General features: G+C 44.4%; 1 protein-coding gene across 1 annotated transcript; it reads right to left on the minus strand.

Annotated features, from left to right (window-relative positions):
• Nucleotides 1-3,810: 3,810 nt before the first annotated feature.
• Nucleotides 3,811-23,854, minus strand: LOC124113468 (adenosine deaminase AGSA-like). The gene is made up of 9 exons (XM_046473826.2): nt 23,449-23,854; nt 19,734-19,880; nt 18,134-18,200; nt 17,214-17,424; nt 15,621-15,748; nt 13,670-13,875; nt 8,679-8,836; nt 7,213-7,415; nt 3,811-4,359 (listed from the first exon to the last, which is right to left on the minus strand). Exons 1-9 carry the CDS (start codon nt 23,771-23,773, stop codon nt 4,239-4,241), a joined length of 1,566 nt encoding a protein of 521 aa, XP_046329782.2. The 5' UTR covers nt 23,774-23,854; the 3' UTR covers nt 3,811-4,238.
• Between the last annotated feature and the right edge of the window lie 392 nt (nt 23,855-24,246).

Here is a 24,246-nt window from a genome sequence, read left to right on the forward strand (position 1 = left end):
TGTTACTGAATGCCGCCGTCATGTAGCTGGAATGTTACTGGATGCGGCCATCATGTAGCTGGAATGTGACTGAATGCGGCCATCATGTAGCTGGAATGTTACTGAATGCTGCCATCATGTAGCTGGAATGTTACTGAATGCGGCCGTCATGTAGCTGGAATGTTACTGAATGCTGTCGTCATGTAGCTGGAATGTTACTGAATGCGGCCGTCATGTAGCTGGAATGTTACTGAATGCGGCCATCATGTAGCTGGAATGTGACTGAATGCGGCCGTCATGTAGCTGGAATGTTACTGAATGCTGTCGTCATGTAGCTGGAATGTTACTCAATGCGGCCATCATGTAGCTGGAATGTTACTGAATGCGGCCGTCAAGTAGCTGGAATGTTACTGAATGCGGCCGTCATGTAGCTGGAATGGTACTGAATGCTGTCGTCATGTAGCTGGAATGTTACTGAATGCGGCCATCATGTAGCTGGAATGTGACTGAATGCGGCCATCATGTAGCTGGAATGTTACTGAATGCGGCCGTCATGTAGCTGGAATGTTACTGAATGCGGCCGTCATGTAGCTGGAATGGTACTGAATGCGGCCGTCATGTAGCTGGAATGGTACTGAATGCGGCCGTCATGTAGCTGGAATGTTACTGAATGCGGCAGTCATGTAGCTGGAATGTTACTGAATGCGGCCGTCATGTAGCTGGAATGTGACTGGATGCGGCCATCATGTAGCTGGAATGTTACTGAATGCGGCCGTCATGTAGCTGGAATGTTACTGAATGCGGCCGTCATGTAGCTGGAATGTTACTGAATGCTGCCATCATGTAGCTGGAATGTTACGCAATGCGGCCGTCATGTAGCTGGAATGTTACTGAATGCGGCCGTCATGTAGCTGGGATGTTACTGAATGCGGCCGTCATGTAGCTGGAATGTTACTGAATGCGGTCGTCATGTAACTGGAATGTTACTGAATCCGGCCGTCATGTAGCTGGAATGTTACTGAATGCCGCCGTCATGTAGCTGGAATGTTACTGAATGCGGCCGTCATGTAGCTGGGATGTTACTGAATGCGGCCATCATGTAGCTGGACTGTTACTGAATGCGGTCGTCATGTAGCTGGAATGTAACTGATTTCGACCGTCATGTAGCTGGAATGTTACTGAATGCGGCCGTCATGTAGCTGGGATGTTACTGAATGCGGCAGTCATGTAGCTGGAATGTTACTGAATGCGGCCGTCATGTAGCTGGAATGTTACTGAATGCCGTCGTCATGTAGCTGGAATGTTACTGAATGCGGTCGTCATGTAGCTGGAATGTTACTGATTTCGACCGTCATGAAGCTGGAATGTAACTGAATGCGGCCGTCATGTAGCTGGAATGTTACTGAATGCTGCCATCATGTAGCTGGAATGTTACTGAATGCGGCCGTCATGTAGCTGGAATGTTACTGAATGCTGTCGTCATGTAGCTGGAATGTTACTGAATGCGGTCATCATGTAGCTGGAATGTTACTGAATGCGGCCATCATGTAGCTGGAATGTGACTGAATGCGGCCGTCATGTAGCTGGAATGTTACTGAATGCTGTCGTCATGTAGCTGGAATGTTACTCAATGCGGCCATCATGTAGCTGGAATGTTACTGAATGCGGCCGTCAAGTAGCTGGAATGTTACTGAATGCGGCCGTCATGTAGCTGGAATGGTACTGAATGCTGTCGTCATGTAGCTGGAATGTTACTGAATGCGGCCATCATGTAGCTGGAATGTGACTGAATGCGGCCATCATGTAGCTGGAATGTTACTGAATGCGGCCGTCATGTAGCTGGAATGGTACTGAATGCGGCCGTCATGTAGCTGGAATGGTACTGAATGCGGCCGTCATGTAGCTGGAATGGTACTGAATGCGGCCGTCATGTAGCTGGAATGTTACTGAATGCGGCAGTCATGTAGCTGGAATGTTACTGAATGCGGCCGTCATGTAGCTGGAATGTGACTGGATGCGGCCATCATGTAGCTGGAATGTTACTGAATGCGGCCGTCATGTAGCTGGAATGTGACTGAATGCGGCCGTCATGTAGCTGGAATGTTACTGAATGCTGCCATCATGTAGCTGGAATGTTACGCAATGCGGCCGTCATGTAGCTGGAATGTTACTGAATGCGGCCGTCATGTAGCTGGGATGTTACTGAATGCGGCCGTCATGTAGCTGGAATGTTACTGAATGCGGTCGTCATGTAACTGGAATGTTACTGAATGCGGCCGTCATGTAGCTGGAATGTTACTGAATGCGGCCGTCATGTAGCTGGAATGTTACTGAATGCGGCCGTCATGTAGCTGGAATGTTACTGAATCCGGCCGTCATGTAGCTGGAATGTTACTGAATGCGGCCGTCATGTAGCTGGGATGTTACTGAATGCGGCCATCATGTAGCTGGACTGTTACTGAATGCGGTCGTCATGTAGCTGGAATGTAACTGATTTCGACCGTCATGTAGCTGGACTGTTACTGAATGCGGCCGTCATGTAGCTGGGATGTTACTGAATGCGGCAGTCATGTAGCTGGAATGTTACTGAATGCGGCCGTCATGTAGCTGGAATGTTACTGAATGCCGTCGTCATGTAGCTGGAATGTTACTGAATGCGGTCGTCATGTAGCTGGAATGTTACTGATTTCGACCGTCATGAAGCTGGAATGTAACTGAATGCGGCCGTCATGTAGCTGGAATGTTACTGAATGCGGCAGTCATGCAGCTGGAATGTTACTGAATGCGGCCGTCATGTAGCTGGAATGTTACTGAATGCGGCAGTCATGTAGCTGGAATGTTACTGATTTCGACCGTCATGTAGCTGGAATGTAACTGAATGCGGCCGTCATGTAGCTGGAATGTTACTGAATGCTGTCGTCATGTAGCTGGAATGTTACTGAATGCGGCCGTCATGTAGCTGGAATGTTACTGAATGCGGTCGTCATGTAGCTGGAATGTTACTGATTTCGACCGTCATGTAGCTGAAATGTAACTAAATGCGGCCGTCATGTAGCTGGAATGTTACTAAATGCGGCAGTCATGTAGCTGGAATGTTACTGAATGCGGCCGTCATGTAGCTGGAATGTTACTGATTTCGACCGTCATGTAGCTGGAATGTTACTGATTTCGACCGTCATGTAGCTGGAATGTTACTGATTTCGACCGTCATGTAGCCGGAATGTTACTGAATGCGGCCATCATGTAGCTGGAATGTTACTGATTTCGACCGTCATGTAGCTGGATGGTTACTGAATGCGGCCGTCATGTAGCTGGAATGTGACTGAATGCGGCCGTCATGTAGCTGAAATGTTACTGAATGCGGCCGTCATGTAGCTGGAATGTTATTGAATGCCGCCGTCGTGTAACTGAAATGTTACTGAATGCGGCCGTCATGTAGCAGGGATGTTACTGAATGCGGCCGTCATGTAGCTGGAATGTGACTGAATGCTGCCGTCATGTAGCTGGAATGTTACTGAATGCGGCGTCACGCAACACACAAACATGGAGATGGTTGACACCGTGTCAAGCATGGAAGAAACACAATCAATAAACAATTATTGTACGATCAAAATAGGGATATTTTATGAGTGCTTCTATAAATTTCTTGCATACGCAAAGGGACGCTACTCTGCTTTGTGAACCCTTGGAAACCATGTGTATTGAGAGGTAGACCTGTGTGATGAGAGAGAGTTGCATGAGAAAACCCATTGTGAAATGGGCCCAACAAAATGTCAATCGTATCCTCTGAGAGAATTTTGAAAGTGAGAAAGGAACAAATAATATATGTGATGATGGTGGAATTGGCATGTTGTTCATTATAGTCACTGACATTTTGGCCTGATAACAGAGTTACTCGTCCATGCAACATACTTTTAAGTCATTTATCTTTCTTTTCCCACGTAGCGCGAGGGATGATTTCGGTTGTCTTAAAATGTATGCCATTCAAATGTCATTATAACAACCTGGTGCATGTGTCCTCAACGATGGTTCACCAATATTTACTGTTATAAGCACAAGGTTGGTTGTTTGGTTTGTTGTTTAACGCCGCACTCAGCAATATTCCAGCTATATGACGGCGGTTAAAAGCACAAGGAATGGATATTGATTTCGGATGAAGGCCGTGGACGTGGACACTTATATTTACAGCCATTACCATAATTCCCATTATAAAGACGCAGGTGAACGTATGGATCAGTTTAACGTCGTGTGGAGCAGGTTTAACCAATCAAATGTCCATCGTGGCTGTGCTGCCTCAGTATTTCTATGATAAATTCGTTCCATTTTCTCTCCCATTTCTTCATGGCTTCCATTTTCTCACTACTTGTCATTGCGCTATATCTGAAATAATAATGATAATAATAATAATAAAAAATAATAATGATACCAAAAGACGTTCAAAGATGATACTTGTTGTTACCCTGTCTGGCGGTCGGCATTAAGGGGCGAAACAAGGACTGGTCGGCTCGGAGTCAGTATACTGTGTCTGAGTGGGGTATTCATGTTAAACTGCGGCATGGTATCTCAGTGAGCTAGCACTTTAAATCGGCATCAGGCCGGACTAGTACAAGCAGCAACAAACACACACACACACACGTGCATGCACGTCCCTATATAAGTGCAATAATCTTGGACGCGACGTTAACCCCAATTTCACCTCACCTCAGTACAGATTCCGAATGGACTCAAAAGAACGAGAATCTGTACTTTACTGAGAAAGCGTTATCCCAAATATAATAATAATGTATTTTTTATTTTGCGCTTAATGCAGATTTCCACTTAGCTTCAACAAATATGTTCCAGATCTTTTCATGTTTTTAATCAAGGTGCTCACGTGATATGATGCACGTCGCGAAGTAAGACCCGTTTTATTATCATATATACTGAACAACAAAAATTTCCTGTGACATTGTAGAAGATTTATGCAAAGTTATGTTTTTTTTCCAAATCTGAAATAATTTCGGTTTGCAACAGATAAAAGACCCTTGTAAGTGTTTAACTGGTCTAATTTGCCATAATGACTTCAGAAAATGCGTGATTTCATAAAGTAAAACAAACCATGAACATGCCAAAATGTCATTTTACAAATCAATAGCGTGTGTGTCCACCTCTGGTTGCGATGCAAGCAACACATCTTCGTCTAAAGGAATGGACCAGGCGTCACACAAAGTCCTGTGGGATATCTGTCCATATCTGCTGGAGCATGTTTCGAAGTTCCTGGAGTGTCTGTGGAACACGTGGTTGACGTCGAGGGCGCCGACCCTTCTCATCCCACATGTGCTCGATTGGTGAGAGATTAGGGGAGCGAGCCGGCCAGGGGATGACATTCAGGTTGTTTTGTTGAAGATATGCCTGAACAAGTCGAGCAATATGAGGCCGGGCGTTGTCATGTTGAAAGGTAATGTCTGGGCCATGACGACGCAACAACAGGGCCGATGATCTCGTCGCGGTAGCGCTGTCCATTTAGATTTCCCTCTACCACTATCAAACGGGTCCTCTGTCTTGCTGTGATCCCACCCCATACCATAACGCTGCCGCCCCCGAACCGATCTTCTTCCATGACACAATGATTGACGTAACGTTCACCTCGACGTCGGTACACTCGAATCCGTCCATCGCTGTGGCTGAGGTGAAAACGAGACTCGTCAGTGAATAGAAGTTGTCCCCACTGCATGGCCGTCCAGCGTAGACGCTGTTTGCACCACTGTAGACGTGCTTAACGGTTGTTTCCTGTCAAAATGGGACGTCTGGCGGGTTTTCTAGCGACAATCCCTGCACATCTGAGGCGACGACGTGCGGTTTGTGAAAATATTCGTCGAAGGCCATGGATGCTTCTTGCAGTCACTGTTGCTGGCTGGAATCGACTTCGTAGGTGTGTTGTTCGAATCTATTTGTCTTGTCCATTATTGGTTACGCGTGGCCTGCCGCTCCGAGGATGGTCTCTGACTGCATTCGTCTGTTGCCAACGTTGCCAGAAACACCAAATGGTGACTCGATCCTGCTTCAAGCATACCAATGGCTCGCAGACGCTCATTTTCGGACAGGCGTGGCATTTCGTAATGTTGAATAATTGCGTGATTTTGTCGTTTTTCTGAGTGGTTGTTGTCAGCACGATGCTAAACAATGCATATGGAATCCCCTTAACGCACATGTCTGTATACCCATTCTTGGGTAGTGAAAATTTTAATGTATGGGGCTTGCATAAAAGTCAACTTTTGCATGGAATGCATGCTTTTCTGTAGCAGTTGCGTTTCTGTGACTTGATTCCATACGTGTACTACAATATTGAAAACCAAACTTTACTTGTTTGAAAAATACACTAAAATATTGGTGTCACAGGAAGTTTTGTTGTTGAGTACAGATCTTGATTAGGCGCCGCCATTTTGTTTGAAGCAAATGCAAGTGACATCAGATGTGGAATCTGATTGGTCAATAGGAGGAACATAGAAGGGACATAACTCGTAATAGCAACTGGTGGCAGGACGATCGAACCCAGAAATTCCAGCCGTGTTCGGCAAGGGAGGAAACTGGACTGTTACAGTCAGTCAACTCCTTTGCCTCGAGAAGATGTGCTGATGGCACAGCGCGTCTTCTTCGTGTGACACACGCGTCCCACTCAGGGGTGACGTTGCGGGTGGCATGCGTACACAATGCGATATTAACACATTCATAAGTATTATCTACTTTCGACTTGGAGTGTTTATATAGACATATTTATGACCAAGAATACACTTAAAGCGTTGACAACTGTACCAGTAATGATACACCGAAAACATACGGTTTCCACCTGTAGCGAATTATTGGCCCATTGGTTGCATATCATACATAGTGAGTGAGTGAGTATGGTTTTACGCCGCTTTTAGCAATATTCCAGCAATATCACGGCGGGGGACACCAGAAATGGGCTTCACACATTGTACCCATGTCGGGAATCGAACCCGGGTCTTCGGCGTGACGAGCGAACGCTTTAACCACTTGGCTACCCGACCGCCCCAATATCATACATAAGACGGGGTTTGAAACCTGAAACTATTCTTGTCAAACCCGTAATGATATACATATTGGTCTGAGGACCGCTTCCCATGATAACCCGTGATATATAACACTGTAATACTGTTTCCGCATTATTCACTACTGACTACCCAGATATGGTTTGTATTTTCGAAAGGGTCACGTGTATCCGTCAAGTCTTACTGTATGGAGTTGATGGCGAGTTGTTTCAGCACCTCCAGACCCGCATCCTCTCTCGTCATCGCCATGTACGCCATGTAGAAGTCATGTGACAGAGGAAGAGCGCCCCAAGCGGCAGGATCGTCACTACTTACAACTAGCGGGTAGTCGTTGGCAAACAGAGTTATCGCCCCATGGTTGCGCAAATCTTCCACCAATTTCAAAACCTAGTGCAAATAAAAATAATTATCACAACAAACAATGATTTTTTATTATATTTTGGTTAATAGAATTGGCATTTATCTGTAAATATACAATAAATATTTCATTCGTGAAATTAAACTTTGTTTCGGAACAACCCTCAGCCTTCCTCAATGACATGGTTTTCAGACAAAGATCAAGGATAAAACTATCGAATTGAACTTGTTTGCTGATCCTTTCATGTGACATGTTTGTATCATCTCATAACCCGATAAAGTTGGCAAGTTAAGTTCATTCATTCAAGATACATTCGTTATTTGACAGAAAAGACCAAATGTCCCCCATGTACTTAGTGTCAGCAATCAGCAAATATTGACAAATTCTGTATAGATATTAGCATTTGAGGAGAATATTTAACACATCCTTTTTTAAGATATTAAATGTCATTATTTAAAAACACAAACTTAAGAATGTACCGTGAGAATGTATTGCTTCAGTAGGCAAAGCAAACCGGACAACAAACGCCCAAATGAGTGAGTGAGTGAGTTGGGTTTTACGCGGTTTGGGGCAATAGTCCAGTAATATCACCACGGGGACACGAGATATGGGCTTCATACATTGTACCCATGTGGGGATATCGAACCCGGGTCTAAGGTGTGAAGAGCGAACGCTTTAATCACATGGCTACCCCACCTCCCAACGCGAGAATGTCAGGATACGACGTTTCCTATTGAAGTCCGATGTTTCAATGTGGATGTGGTTAAAGTCTTTGCATGTCCATGGGTGTTCTCGTCGATTACGTAGGTAGGCTTCTGGATTCGTTGGGGACACGGTGGCGAAGTCGTCGAAGGCGCAGCAAATTCACTGTGCGGAGTTTACACTGTGCGTACCGGAAATCCAGGTTTGAATCCCAGATTCGCCCTCATTATGTTTCAAGGTTTTCAGTTGTATACCACGGTAGCCTAGTGGTTAAAGCGTTCGCTCGTCTCCCCGAAGAACCGGGTTCGATTCCCCACATGGCTACAGTGTGCCCATTTCTTGTGTCTCCCACCTTGATATTGCTGGAATATTGCTGAAAGCGGCATACTCACTCACTCACTAACTTGGTAAATGTCTAAGACCAACATCAATGCGGGCTTTACTCCCATATCAAGCTGACACGCTGTGACATTACATAACTGAAATACTGTTAAAAGCGGTCACTCACTCGCCCACTCGCCCACTCATCCACCTCTTCATTCACTCTCTCACGCCAGATTAGTCACCAGATTACTCTACACATCACCCACCTGGTTCGATATCGGGTTGACCTCAATAGCTATATCTTTCTTTTTAATCATCTTCATCACTTCAGGGTGTTTGTAGAGAGCAAAGCCGTGGCCGATGCGGGACGTGTTGAGCAGGACGGCGTCCACGAGATTCAGATCCACCTGGCTACCCTCCCAGTCTGGTTAGACAATTGAAGGAATTATACATTAACTTAAATAACTTAAAGTACCCGCGAAGATCCGGGTAGAATAGGTCTTCAGCAACCCAAGCTTGCCGCAAAGAGCGCCTAACGAGATCGGGTGGTCAGGCTCACTGACTGGGTTGATGCATGACATCGTATCCAAATTGCGTAGATCGATGCTTATGGTATCAATCACTGGATTGCCTGGTCGAGCTGGATAATTGCTGCGTGCGGCGTTAAACATCCCAAAACAAACAAAAAGTAACTTAAAAGAGTGAGGGAATTCATGTTGTTCAGCACCTCAGACGGCCATAGTCCGGCCGTTGCAATTACGTCACAGAGCCTAGCAACCCGAAACCCAATTCAGTTCTATCCATACCAGGAGGACAGCCTCTGTGGTCCAGTGGCAGAGCACGCACGCACGCACATGTGCATCCACATCGCTATATAAGTGCAATAGTCTTTGACGCGACAACACTAAAACACAAACCTGATTCAATCAAGGAAGAGAAAATTGGAACACCCTTCTCAGTCAGACAATCGACAATAGTGATAGATAATTTTGACAGGCAGCAGTAGATGTCTGTGTCAAACATGAGTGGATTTTGTCAAGCAATAGATTGTGTCAGGCAGGAATGGATTGTGGCAAACATGAGTGGATTGTGTCAAAGCATAGACTGTCAGGCAGTAATGGAGTGTGTCAAACATGAGTAGATTGTGTCAAGCAGTAGATTGTGTCAGGCAGTGATAAATTGTGTCAAGCGGTAGATTATGTCAGGCAGTAATAGATTGTGTCAAACATGAGTGGATTGTGTCAAGCAGTAGATTGTGTCAAGCAGTAGATTGTGTCAGGCAGGAATGGATTGTGTCAAACATGAGTGGATTGTGTCAAGCAGTTGATTGTGTCAAGCAGTAGATTGTGTCAGGCAGGAATGGATTGTGTCAAACATGAGTGGATTGTGTCTAGCAGTAGATTATGTCAGGCAGGAATGGATTGTGTCAAACATGAGTGGATTGTGTCAAGCAGTAGATTGTGTCAGACAGGAATGGATTGTGTCAAACATGAGTGGATTGTGTCAAGCAGTAGATTGTGTCAGACAGGAATTGATTGTGTCAAACATGAGTGGATTGTGTCAAGCAGTAGATTGTGTCAGACAGGAATGGATTGTGTCACACATGAGTGGATTGTGTCAAGCAGTAGATTGTGTCAGACAGGAATGGATTGTGTCAAACATGAGTGGATTGTGTCAAGCAGTAGATTGTGTCAGACAGGAATGGATTGTGTCAAGCGGTAGATTGTGTCAGGCCGTAATGGATTGTGTCAAACATAAGTGGATTGTGTCAAGCAGTAGATTATGTCAAGCAGGAATGGATTGTGTCAAACATGAGTGGATTGTGTCAAGCAGTAGATTGTGTCAGACAGGAATGGATTGTGTCAAACATGAGTGGATTGTGTCAAGCAGTAGATTGTGTCAGACAGGAATGGATTGTGTCAAACATGAGTGGATTGGGTCAAGCAGTAGATTGTGTCAAGGCAGGAATTGATTGTGTCAAACATGAGTGGATTGTTTCAAGCAGTAGATTATGTCAAGGCAGGAATGGATTGTGTCAAACATGAGTGGATTGGGTCAAGCAGTAGATTGTGTCAAGGCAGGAATGGATTGTGTCAAACATGAGTGGATTGTGTCAAGCAGTAGATTGTGTCAGGCAGGAATGGGTTGTGTCAAACATGAGTGGACTGTGTCAAGCAATAGACTGTGTCAAGGCAGGAATGAATTGTGTCAAACAGTAGATTGTGTCAGGCAGGAATGGATTGTGTCAAACAGTAGATTGTGTCAGGCAGGAATGGGTTGTGTCAAACAGTAGATTGTGTCAGGCAGGAATGGGTTGTGTCAAGCAGTAGATTGTGTCAAGGCAGGAATGGGTTGTGTCAAACAGTAGATTGTGTCAGGCAGGAATGGGTTGTGTCAAGCAGTAGATTGTGTCAAGGCAGGAATGGGTTGTGTCAAACAGTAGATTGTGTCAGGCAGGAATGGGTTGTGTCAAGCAGTAGATTGTGTCAAGGCAGGAATGGATTGTGTCAAACATGAATGGATTGGGTCAAGCAGTAGATTGTGTCAGGCAGGAATGGGTTGTGTCAAACAGTAGATTGTGTCAAGCAGTAGATTGTGTCAGACAGGAATGGATTGTGTCACACATGAGTGGATTGTGTCAAGCAGTAGATTGTGTCAGACAGGAATCGATTGTGTCAAACATGAGTGGATTGTGTCAAGCAGTAGATTGTGTCAGACAGGAATGGATTGTGTCAAGCGGTAGATTGTGTCAGGCCGTAATGGATTGTGTCAAACATAAGTGGATTGTGTCAAGCAGTAGATTATGTCAAGCAGGAATGGATTGTGTCAAACATGAGTGGATTGTGTCAAGCAGTAGATTGTGTCAGACAGGAATGGATTGTGTCAAACATGAGTGGATTGTGTCAAGCAGTAGATTGTGTCAGACAGGAATGGATTGTGTCAAACATGAGTGGATTGTGTCAAGCAGTAGATTGTGTCAGACAGGAATTGATTGTGTCAAACATGAGTGGATTGTGTCAAGCAGTAGATTGTGTCAGACAGGAATGGATTGTGTCACACATGAGTGGATTGTGTCAAGCAGTAGATTGTGTCAGACAGGAATGGATTGTGTCAAACATGAGTGGATTGTGTCAAGCAGTAGATTGTGTCAGACAGGAATGGATTGTGTCAAGCGGTAGATTGTGTCAGGCCGTAATGGATTGTGTCAAACATAAGTGGATTGTGTCAAGCAGTAGATTATGTCAAGCAGGAATGGATTGTGTCAAACATGAGTGGATTGTGTCAAGCAGTAGATTGTGTCAGACAGGAATGGATTGTGTCAAACATGAGTGGATTGTGTCAAGCAGTAGATTGTGTCAGACAGGAATGGATTGTGTCAAACATGAGTGGATTGGGTCAAGCAGTAGATTGTGTCAAGGCAGGAATTGATTGTGTCAAACATGAGTGGATTGTTTCAAGCAGTAGATTATGTCAAGGCAGGAATGGATTGTGTCAAACATGAGTGGATTGGGTCAAGCAGTAGATTGTGTCAAGGCAGGAATGGATTGTGTCAAACATGAGTGGATTGTGTCAAGCAGTAGATTGTGTCAGGCAGGAATGGGTTGTGTCAAACATGAGTGGACTGTGTCAAGCAATAGACTGTGTCAAGGCAGGAATGAATTGTGTCAAACAGTAGATTGTGTCAGGCAGGAATGGATTGTGTCAAACAGTAGATTGTGTCAGGCAGGAATGGGTTGTGTCAAACAGTAGATTGTGTCAGGCAGGAATGGGTTGTGTCAAGCAGTAGATTGTGTCAAGGCAGGAATGGGTTGTGTCAAACAGTAGATTGTGTCAGGCAGGAATGGGTTGTGTCAAGCAGTAGATTGTGTCAAGGCAGGAATGGGTTGTGTCAAACAGTAGATTGTGTCAGGCAGGAATGGGTTGTGTCAAGCAGTAGATTGTGTCAAGGCAGGAATGGATTGTGTCAAACATGAATGGATTGGGTCAAGCAGTAGATTGTGTCAGGCAGGAATGGGTTGTGTCAAACAGTAGATTGTGTCAAGCAGTAGATTGTGTCAGACAGGAATGGATTGTGTCACACATGAGTGGATTGTGTCAAGCAGTAGATTGTGTCAGACAGGAATCGATTGTGTCAAACATGAGTGGATTGTGTCAAGCAGTAGATTGTGTCAGACAGGAATGGATTGTGTCAAGCGGTAGATTGTGTCAGGCCGTAATGGATTGTGTCAAACATAAGTGGATTGTGTCAAGCAGTAGATTATGTCAAGCAGGAATGGATTGTGTCAAACATGAGTGGATTGTGTCAAGCAGTAGATTGTGTCAGACAGGAATGGATTGTGTCAAACATGAGTGGATTGTGTCAAGCAGTAGATTGTGTCAGACAGGAATGGATTGTGTCAAACATGAGTGGATTGGGTCAAGCAGTAGATTGTGTCAAGGCAGGAATTGATTGTGTCAAACATGAGTGGATTGTTTCAAGCAGTAGATTATGTCAAGGCAGGAATGGATTGTGTCAAACATGAGTGGATTGGGTCAAGCAGTAGATTGTGTCAAGGCAGGAATGGATTGTGTCAAACATGAGTGGATTGTGTCAAGCAGTAGATTATGTCAGGCAGGAATGGGTTGTGTCAAACATGAGTGGACTGTGTCAAGCAATAGACTGTGTCAAGGCAGGAATGAATTGTGTCAAACAGTAGATTGTGTCAGGCAGGAATGGATTGTGTCAAACAGTAGATTGTGTCAGGCAGGAATGGGTTGTGTCAAACAGTAGATTGTGTCAGGCAGGAATGGGTTGTGTCAAGCAGTAGATTGTGTCAAGGCAGGAATGGGTTGTGTCAAACAGTAGATTGTGTCAGGCAGGAATGGGTTGTGTCAAGCAGTAGATTGTGTCAAGGCAGGAATGGGTTGTGTCAAACAGTAGATTGTGTCAGGCAGGAATGGGTTGTGTCAAGCAGTAGATTGTGTCAAGGCAGGAATGGATTGTGTCAAACATGAATGGATTGGGTCAAGCAGTAGATTGTGTCAGGCAGGAATGGGTTGTGTCAAACAGTAGATTGTGTCAGGCAGGAATGGATTGTGTCAAACATGCGAGTTTATTTCAAGCTTGAGTTGGTTGTGTTGTGATAATGGCTAGATTATATCAGGTATGAGTGGACTGTCAAACATACGAGGAATGTTTCAAGCATGTATGGATTGTGTCAACCATCAGAGTGACAGAAACTGTCATTGACGTCCACGACTACATGGGGACACTTGCCTGTTTCCCCCGCGTGGAAGAAGTACGGTACAGAGACAGGGGGGTCCAGCGTGGAGGGATACAGCAGGTCATCCAGATAGTAGCTCAGTGGCTTCCCGGGACCCTCCTGACCAATCAGATCGAAGCCACGGATCATGTCCGAGTATTTCTGTTGATATTTTATGTAACTTTTTATGTCATCCAGAATGTCCTCTCTTTTGAAAAATCTGAAACAAAACATTGATATGTAAAAGACAAAAATATAAATTGTCAATGCAAGAGAAAAAACATCCTCGAAACAGATTCCACTTGGCGTGAAGGTCAAATAGTCAAGTCTAAACATAAATTGTTTGGGTTTCTTGATTATATTATTTTTAAAGTTATGGGACGAGGGGGGAGGGGATATCGTTTTATAAAACTTGAAATAATTTGGTTGGTGCAGCATTCAATACGACTGACGACATGTTGTCTCTATGTCACCGTACAGGAGATAGTCTGCTGCTTCACAAGATTTGTATTGTGGCCAAAACTCGCTCAAAAGGCAACTATATTACAAGTAAAAGGTTCGTGATTCCTGGAAATATGGAACACCGTCACGGGCATAATAACATACTTCATCGTCGTAGAATAGGAATGGATGAAGATGCTACCCCGGTCATCATTGAACACACAAAGGCGTTCGATTCCTAACATGGGTACCATGTCTGCTGTCCCCCGCCATGATATTGCTGGACTTAAGCGACGTAAACCCACACTCACTTTCAATAAGAGTGTAAGAAGTTCGGGGCTCAACACCATGTTTGACTTAAAGTTGGGATTATGTTAAACATGGAAAACTATTTCGGTTTGTGCTTGGATTGCAATGGAAACGCTACTGTTCAGATTAAGAGACCGATCATTTGATATTCTGGAGTGAGCCTGGGGTTTAGCGTCGAGATCATTTTTTTTTTCAGATGCAGCTACAAAATCAGATATTTCTTTATTTAAAATTATGAGCATATGAGAAAACACCTTGCAACAATGTTATTCTTTGTGGCATGCTATTCTTTGTCAACAGTCTGGAGCATAATTACTGTTATTAAGCATTTTCGAGACAATGTAATTTTTGCGATAAAATCCCAGAACCACCCCCCCACACACACACACACACACACACCCCATACACACATCCCATAACCCAACACCTCCAACATCTCCAACACCACCACCCCAACCCCACCTTCCCAACACACGCACACACATACATACACACATACACACATCCCATACCCAAACACCTCCAACACCCCCCCCCCCCCACCACCTCACCCCCCCCCCCCACACACACACACACACACACACACATCCCATACCCCAACACCTCCAACACTCCCACCTTCCCAACACACACACACACACACACCCCATACACACATCCCATAACCCAACACCTCCAACACCCCCACCCCATCCCACCTTCCCAAAACACACACATACACACATACATTTACACACATCCCATACCCCAACACCTCCAACACCCCCACCCCACCTTCCCAACACACACACACACACACATACACATACACACATACACACATCCCATACCCCAACACCTCCAACACCTCCAACACCTCCAACACCCCCACCCCCACCCCACCTTCCCAACACACACACACACACACACACACACACACACACACACACACACACACACACACACACACACACACACACACACACACACACCATACCCCAACACCTCCAACACCCCCACCCCCACCCCACCTTCCCAACACACACACACACACACACACACACACACACACACATACATACACACATACACACATCCCATACCCCAACACCTCCAACACCCCCACCCCCACCCCACCTTCCCCACACACACACACATACATACACACACCCCACACCACCACACCTCCAACACCCCCACCCCTAACTCTGTATGATTCTAGTGGTCTCGACTTACCTAATACCGCTCTGTATCAACTTGCATCCTATGAAGTCTGGATGCGCTGCCATGTAGTCGTTGACAGTGTCTCGGTACGTCAGCAGCTTGTGTTCCTGGTCATGCTTGCTCCCGTCGAGCTCATACAGCTGGGGAGTAGACAGATGGCCGTGTGGTTATAGAGGCGGGTTGTTCAACACGAAGGCCTACGTAATCTGGTTCAATGTAAATAGCGAACATGTCGTGCTCCTTCAGGAAATACACCGCCTCAGTGGTCACGTGGATAGAGCATCTACCCATGGCCGCGTCATACTAAAATACGTTAAAAGATGGTACTTGTTTCCCAGCCTGACGCTAGCCATTAACGGGCGAAAAAAAGGCCTGGTCGGATAGGAGTACCGACCTACAGCTTCTGCTAGCTCCACGCAGACTCACCGGAGATAGTGTTGCGCTGATATCTATGTACCGAGCTATATCCACGCAGACTCACCGGAGATAGTGAAGCTCTAATATCTGTGTACCGAGCTACTGCTAAAGCTAGCTAGATGCAGACTCACCGGAGATAGTGAAGCTCTAATATCTGTGTACCGACCTACTGCTTCTGCTAGCTCCACGCAGACTCACCGGAGATAATGTAGCTCTGATATCTATGTACCGAGCTACTGGTTAAACATATCCACGCACACTCACCGGAGATAATGTAGCTCTGATATCTATGTACCGAGATACTGATTAAACATATCCACGCACACTCACTGGAGATAATGTAGCTCTGATTTCTATGTACCGAGATACTGGTTAAACATATCCACGCAGACTCACTGGAGATAATGTAGCTCTGATTTCTATGAACCGAGATACAGGTTAAACATATCCAAGCAGACTCACCGGAGATAGTGTAGCTCTGATCTCTATGTACCGAGCTACTGGTTAAACATATCCACGCAGACTCACTGGAGATAATGTAGCTCTGATTTCTATGTACCGAGATACTGGTTAAACATATCCACGCAGACTCACTGGAGATAATGTAGCTCTGATTTCTATGTACCGAGATACAGGTTAAACATATCCAAGCAGACTCACCGGAGATAGTGTAGCTCTGATCTCTATGTACCGAGCTACTGGTTAAACATATCCACGCAGACTCACTGGAGATAATGTAGCTCTGATTTCTATGTACCGAGATACAGGTTAAACATATCCAAGCAGACTCACCGGAGATAGTGTAGCTCTGATCTCTATGTACAAAGTTACTGGTTAAACATATCCACGCAGACTCACTGGAGATAATGTAGCTCTGATTTCTATGTACCGAGATACTGGTTAAACATATCCACGCAGACTCACTGGAGATAATGTAGCTCTGATTTCTATGTACCGAGATACTGGTTAAACATATCCACGCACACTCACCGGAGATAATGTAGCTCTGATTTCTATGTACCGAGATACTGGTTAAACATATCCAAGCAGACTCACCGGAGATAATGTAGCTCTGATATCTATGTACCGAGATACTGGTTAAACATATCCACGCAGACTCACCGGAGATAATGTAGCTCTGATTTCTATGTACCGAGATACTGGTTAAACATATCCAAGCAGACTCACCGGAGATAATGTAGCTCTGATCTCTATGTACTGCACATTATCCTCTTCAAACTCCCTCAGTGCTTGCTGTAAGTAATCTTTGAAGATCGGTGTATAGCGATACAAGCCATTGACGATCTTAAAATACAGCCCAAACCTGCGCCAAACATCGTTGACAGTGACGTAGGTGGAGTGTGGGTCGTCAACGATGATGCTGATGTTTTTTATAAGTCTGAAAATGGTACATACAACTTGATATATTTCTTTACAACAGTATCATTAAAATCAGATCTTTTGCTCTGGCACATTATCTCTCTGTGTGAAAATCTTATGAATTCTTCCAACTGATTGGAGGACGCGTGGGTTCTTTGGCCAATCAAAAGTCAGCTTTCTAAAACAATTCGGATTCATTTGTGTGCCACCTTGATTCCCAAATTTCGGTTTAGTACAAACGAAAACAAAAGCAGTACACAAATATTCCTACGATGGTACCCTCTTTTTGGGTGCAGATGAATTGACTGGATGTATAAAATATCCACAACTTTATAATGGCGAGACCGTGATAATCTACATTCGGAACTGAATGTTTTAGTTCGTTTTCTAGAAATCGCATATGATGGTCTGATGGCTTTGTCTCATCGAACCGAGAATTTATAAGCCTGGGCTTTGCTTGGCTGATTAGAAAGTTAACCTCCCATTCTGATATCGTATCGTATCGGGGTAAAAGATAATAAGATTGTTTTGACACATTTTAGCCTTGCGTTGTCATAAGTTCAAACCACGCAATTGTCTAGTACTCACATGGACACTTTCATAACTTATTTGGCCCATTTCCCAGATTTTGCAGAACTAGCGGGCCAAACGTTTCCTTTGAAATATTATTTTCGGTTAATCTAAACTATAGCTACCCTTTGTGGAGAAACGTATTCAGTATGACTCACTGCTGGTCAAACAACTGAGCGTTCCCTGACCGCTCCCGCACGTGCTGCACGCTCTCCCACTGACAATCTGCAGGAGACAATAAGACTTCCACACATGAACGGAATATAGTCTAAACAACACCATCTAAAACATAATTCCTAGACACAATATTCACAACATATATCACTCTATAGAGTTATCAGGCTGTGTGGTCATTTACGAAATAGAATATGATAGACGGTACTTGTTGTTACCCTGCCTGGCGCTCTTCATTAACGGGATAAATAAAGGACTGCTCGGCTGTGTCCGAGTTGGGTATCCATGTCAAACTGAGGCATGATAATCGTTGAGGTACGCTATAATGCGTAATTTTCAACATAATATCCCTGCTTTTCAATACACTTCTCATATCGATAGTGAAGCTTTTCAATTCCAGTCAGGAAGACGTTTTCCGAAGCCACCCTGAAAAACCCATTCACGGCAGCTTTGAGGTCATCGTTGTCGTCATAGCGCTTTCTGCCAAAGTGTTCTTTCAGTTTAAGAAACAGGTGGAAATCACTTGGTGCCACGTCTGGCGAGTATAGAGGATGAGGAAGCTCTTCAAACCTACATTGTTGCACAGCAGCCTTTGCAAGTCGAGAGGTGTGAGAAGAGGCATTGTCAAGAAGTAGTAGAACTCCAGCAGTCAACATTCCTTGCCGCTATTCGTTACTCATCTGGTTGTTTAATTTAACAAAATTCCCCTCAATTAGCTCTAAATTTGCTCTGGCAATGTCAGTTCTTTTTTCCTTTAAGTCAGAATTTAGAAACTTTGGAACGAACAGATATCTTCCTTATCTGTAAATGTTCATGAATAATAGTTTCAGTGGATCCATGACTAAGATCTGTGTCTTCCTCAAGTTCTGCAATGGTATACGTCTATCTGACAAGTTTTGTTCTCCTTGACTGAATCATCATTGATGGAAGTTGAGGGACGTCCAGACCTAGGGTCATCACCAAGGCGTGTTCACCTAGCCTTTACATAGCTATCGCGATATGGCTGCAATATTGCCGATGCGATGTAAAATCATAACTCACTCACTCACTTAAACATAGCTGCCCAAAGTTGAACGGTGGAGTAGCTGGGGCACTAATCCACATACACTTGTGACATGCGGTCATGAATTTCTTGGGGAGTTGTTTTCTCTAAAGTCAAAAACTTGATGACTTTTCGGTACTCGTCCTTTCCCCTTTTTATGACGATTTGGAACCCTATCACATTCAACTGGCTGTCCTTAATATATAAACGGCCTCAACAGACCAAATACAATAAACTACTCGAACAAAGTACCACATTGACTAGTTCACTTTGGTATGGCCAATAGTTGAAAGTTAGTCAGGCTTAGAACATTTTGACCAGCCTTCGTAGCACATACACGCACGCACGCACGCACGCACGAACGCACGCACGCACGCACGCACGCACGCACGCACACACACACACACACACACGCACACACACACACGCTTACATGCACGTCGCTATAAAAGTGCGATAATCTTGAACGCGACGTAAAAAACCATTTCAAATCAGCTCACTCAGAAAGCGACCTCGGCGTAGTATATGTAAATGTGTCTCACATGAGGGTTGAGGCGGAGTGTCGTAGAAGTGCATCTGCAGGTGTCCCTGGTTGTCGTGGCACATGTAGCAGTTAGCTCTGTACGTCACGTTCTTGACCAGCCAATCCAGACTTGTGATGGCAGACCCATGGGTGTGTAGAGCGCCACCTAGAGGAGATAGATACTCGTCACGCAAGTCTTGCAGCAAAACCCACCAAAATAAAAATCGAGTGGTTACATCTCACACGACCCGTGAAGATCCGGGGTAGGTCTTTAGCGACCCATGCTTGTCGGAATGGTTGACTATGTCGCCCTTCCAAAAACAAGCAAAAAGTGTCAAAATTAACCAAAGCGCGACATTGCGACAATGCGACAACGCGACAACGTCCCTTCTAGTAGTCCATACTTGACTTACGGGGTCGGATGATCAGGCTCGCTGATTTGGTTGATGCATATCAACGTATCCCAATTGCGAAGATCCCAATTGCGTCCAGACTCGATTATTTACAGACTGCCGTCACATAGCTGGAATATTTCTGAGTGCGGAGTTAAACATCACACAAACAAATAAAAAGTAACTTAAAGAGCGAGGGAATTCATGTTGTTCAACACCTCAGACAGGTTTATTCAGAGTCATATATCAGGGCAGTCTGTACCGCAGTCAGGGCATACAGCTGGGATATTGCTGAGCGCGGCGTTAAATAACAAACAAACAAACAAACAACTTACAATGTTCGTGTGTCATCGTCCTCCGGCTGCATTGAGCAATGTTCATACTTTCAATCACCGGTTGACTTAATTAATTACATGACGTCGTGGTGTAGGTATACTCATGTTGCTAAAGGTGGCGTAAAACAGCATTCAGTCGCTCATTTATACTATTCACGTATAATCATTTACCCATAGTTTGAATAGAGTCTATGATCACCCCACAACAACTGACGACAAGCATAGTCGCCTTTTACGGCAAGCATGGGTTCCAATAGCAACTACACAAATTAGAAAATAGAGTTCATTTTGACATGGCTAGTTTTGGAATAATCATTCAGCAACTTAATTAATGGCAGGTTGTTTAACTATAGCAATCGCATGTTATATTTAACTGCAAATATACCTATCGCTTTTCTAAAAGATTTAGGTAACATGGGAACGATTTTTTTGTATTTAAAGACGGGTGCGTGTAGACATGCACCTGAAATTATGCAGTAAAGCAAGGACATGCACGTGTAGACATGCACCGGGAATTATGCAGTAAAGCAAGGACATGCACGTGTAGACATGCACCGGGAATTCTACAGTAAAGCAAGGACATGCACGTGTAGACATGCACCGGGAATTCTACAGTAAAGCAAGGACATGCTCGTGTAGACATGCACCGGGAATTATGCAGTAGAGCAAGGACATGCACGTATAGACATGCACCTGAAATTATGCAGTAATGCAAGGACATGCTCGTGTAGACATGCACCGGGAATTATGCAGTAAAGCAAGGACATGCACGTGTAGACATGCACCTGAAATTATGCAGTAGAGCAAGGACATGCACGTATAGACATGCACCTGAAATTATGCAGTAATGCAAGGACATGCTCGTGTAGACATGCACCGGGAATTATGCAGTAAAGCAAGGACATGCACGTGTAGACATGCACCGGGAATTATGCAGTAAAGCAAGGACATGCACGTGTAGACATGCACCGGGAATTATGCAGTAAAGCAAGGACATGCTCGTGTAGACATGCACCTGAAATTATGCAGTAAATCAAGGACATGCACGTGTAGACATGCACCGGGAATTATGCAGTAAAGCAAGGACATGCACGTGTAGACATGCACCTGAAATTATGCAGTAAAGCAAGGACATGCACGTGTAGAAATGCACGTGGCTTTCTGTAGTAATTCAAACACAGGTACATGTTCATGCAGACATGCAACGGCCGAATTAAGAAGGTGAGTGTAACCTGGTAATAAAGGACTTGTACGTGTGACGGTGCACCTGGAAATAAAGGACTAGTACGGGTGACGGTGCACCTGGAAATAAAGGATTAGTACGGGTGACGGTGCACCTGGAAATAAAGGACTAGTACGGGTGACGGTGCACCTGGACATAAAGGACAAGTACGGGTGACGGTGCACCTGGAAATAAAGGACTAGTACGTGTGACGGGGCACCTGGAAATAAAGGACTAGTACGGGTGACGGTGCACCTGGAAATAAAGGACTAGTACGTGTGACGGTGCACCTGGACATAAAGGACTAGTACGTGTAACGTCGCACCTGGACATAAAGGACTAGTGCGTGTGACGGTGCACCTGGAAATAAAGGACTGGTGCGTGTGACGGTGCACCTGGAAATAAAGGACTAGTGCGTGTGACGGTGCACCTTGAAATAAAGGACCAGTACGTGTGACGGTGCACCTTGAAATAAAGGACTAGTGCGTGTGACGGTACACCTGGACATCAAGGACTGGTGCGTGTGACTGTGCACCTGGAAATAAAGGACAAGTACGTGTGACGGTGCACCTGGAAATAAAGGACAAGTACGTGTGACTGTGCACCTTGAAAAAAAGGACAAGTACGTGTGACTGTGCACCTTGAAAAAAAGGACTAGTACGTGTGACGGTGAACCTGGAAATATAGGACTAGTACGTGTGACGGTGCACCTGGAAATAAAGGACAAGTACGTGTGACGGTATACCTTGAAATACAGGACTAGTACGTGTGACGGTGCACCTGGAAATAAAGGACAAGTACTTGTGACGGTGCACCTCGAAATAAAGGACTAGTACGTGTGACGGTGTACCTCGAAATAAAGAACTTGTACGTGTGAAGGTGCATATGGAAATACAGGACAAGTAATGGAGACCGGGGTGCTTTGGGACACGGGATGCATTGGGACACACCCCAAAACTGCTATTTATAGGTGTACAAGAACATGAGGAAAAGGAAGTGACATCATATATCCTGGCACTTATTGTAACAGGGGTGGAAGCAGCACCTTTTGACAGAAGTTTGGTAAATTAAATGTTATTTTTGCACTTCATTGTAAAATCCAGACTCCTTATATTAATCTTTCAGTTAATGTATGAGTTTTATTCAAAACAGTGATATCTTAAAAGTATTCCGCAAAGAGATGAAGGTCATTTTGTCACATGGTTATGCCATACAGCCTAATGGCAAAAAGATGCAAGGGTAGCGTCAGGGCGCATTGGGACTCCCTGACCGGGGTACATTGGGACATGTTCCAATGCACCCCAAACATGTGATTCTAAATTACCAGTGTATAATCATTATTATGAATTCAAAATTACTTTCACATTTGCTTTGGATTTGTTTCTAGAACTTTGATGAAATATCCACCTTCCAGTGGAACTTATTGGGCTGATCTGCAGATATCTACCGGTCAAAGAGTTAGTTATATTCTGATATTTAATTAGTTGTTTCTTTGTGAAGTTAGAGTCCTGAAAAAGAACTAGTTATATACAGACAAGATGAAACAGCCATGACTTTGTTAATGTCCCAATCCACCCCAGGATAGGGTGCATTGGGACGAAACAAAAATAAAATTAATCATTGTGTCTCAGTAAATGTCATGTTTCATGGGGGGGACTCAGTGATTCATTATTAAACTGCTGATAAGAACATGTATCTATATCTTTATGAATCCATTTCAAGTGGCATATAGACTGGATAATACACATTTTGTGACGGTGCACAAGGAATACAAGGCATACCTACCCTTTGGCATACGTTTGATAATCTGGAAGACTTTGCTGGAGTCTATAAGTTTCCTCGATTCAAAGAAGTTGATTGCGGGGGGAAATACGGTTCCGTTGACCCGGGAATCTTCAATCTCCGCACGCTTGGCTTTGACTAATAAATCACTAATCAGGCCCTCCTGTTTGTTCAAGACAAGGGAAGATCCAAACATGTCTGACTCCTCACTCTTCATGATGCGCTGTCTTTCCAAAGTATACGCCGATATCGACATGCAGTCAATGTGCAGAAATAAAACATTCAACAGCAATAGAGGAAAATAGGGTTTGAAGCACGAATACGTCATTTTAGTGGCAACTGGTAACACTGTGTCCAGTCTCGGTCTCTCCTTGGTCTCTCCTGTTTCTCCTGTCTCTCCGAGATAAGATTACACAGAGCTATATCACCTGGAATATTACAGGATTTCGAACAAATCTTCCACTGAAAAATACATAGAGATTATAATATGAGCATGTGTTTCGTTTCTGACACTCGTATCGTAAGGTCAGTACGACACACATGTGAGTGTAATATACAGAGATTTATTATTACGAATATGTGTATCATACTGATTTTAAGAAACGAGTGTCCGCATTTTTGCATTTCCCGAGCGAGAGCACGAATTTTATAAATTCGGGATGACACACAGTATGACATTAGGCATATTTTCTTAAACATATTTACTCCCCTTAGTAAGCACCTACCCAGAGTTCCATGCGACCATGGGGGGAGGGAGATATTTACACGGGTGAACATATCTCCTTTTCCCCATTCACGAGA

Source organism: Haliotis rufescens, unplaced genomic scaffold, assembly GCF_023055435.1.
Source record: "Haliotis rufescens isolate VD_foot unplaced genomic scaffold, xgHalRufe1.0.p SCAF_6, whole genome shotgun sequence".
NCBI classification, from domain to species: Eukaryota; Metazoa; Mollusca; class Gastropoda; order Lepetellida; family Haliotidae; genus Haliotis; species Haliotis rufescens.

Coding starts and splice junctions, on each gene's coding strand:
- LOC124113468 (XM_046473826.2), bottom strand. CDS start 23,773: ATGACGTATTCGTGCTTCAAACCCTATTTTCCTCTATTGCTGTTGAAT. Junction 18,201..19,733: donor CACTCCGCCTCAACCCTCAT/GTGAGACACATT, acceptor TGTCTCCTGCAG/ATTGTCAGTGGGAGAGCGTG. Junction 15,749..17,213: donor TCAGAGCTACATTATCTCCG/GTGAGTCTGCTT, acceptor TCTACTCCCCAG/CTGTATGAGCTCGACGGGAG.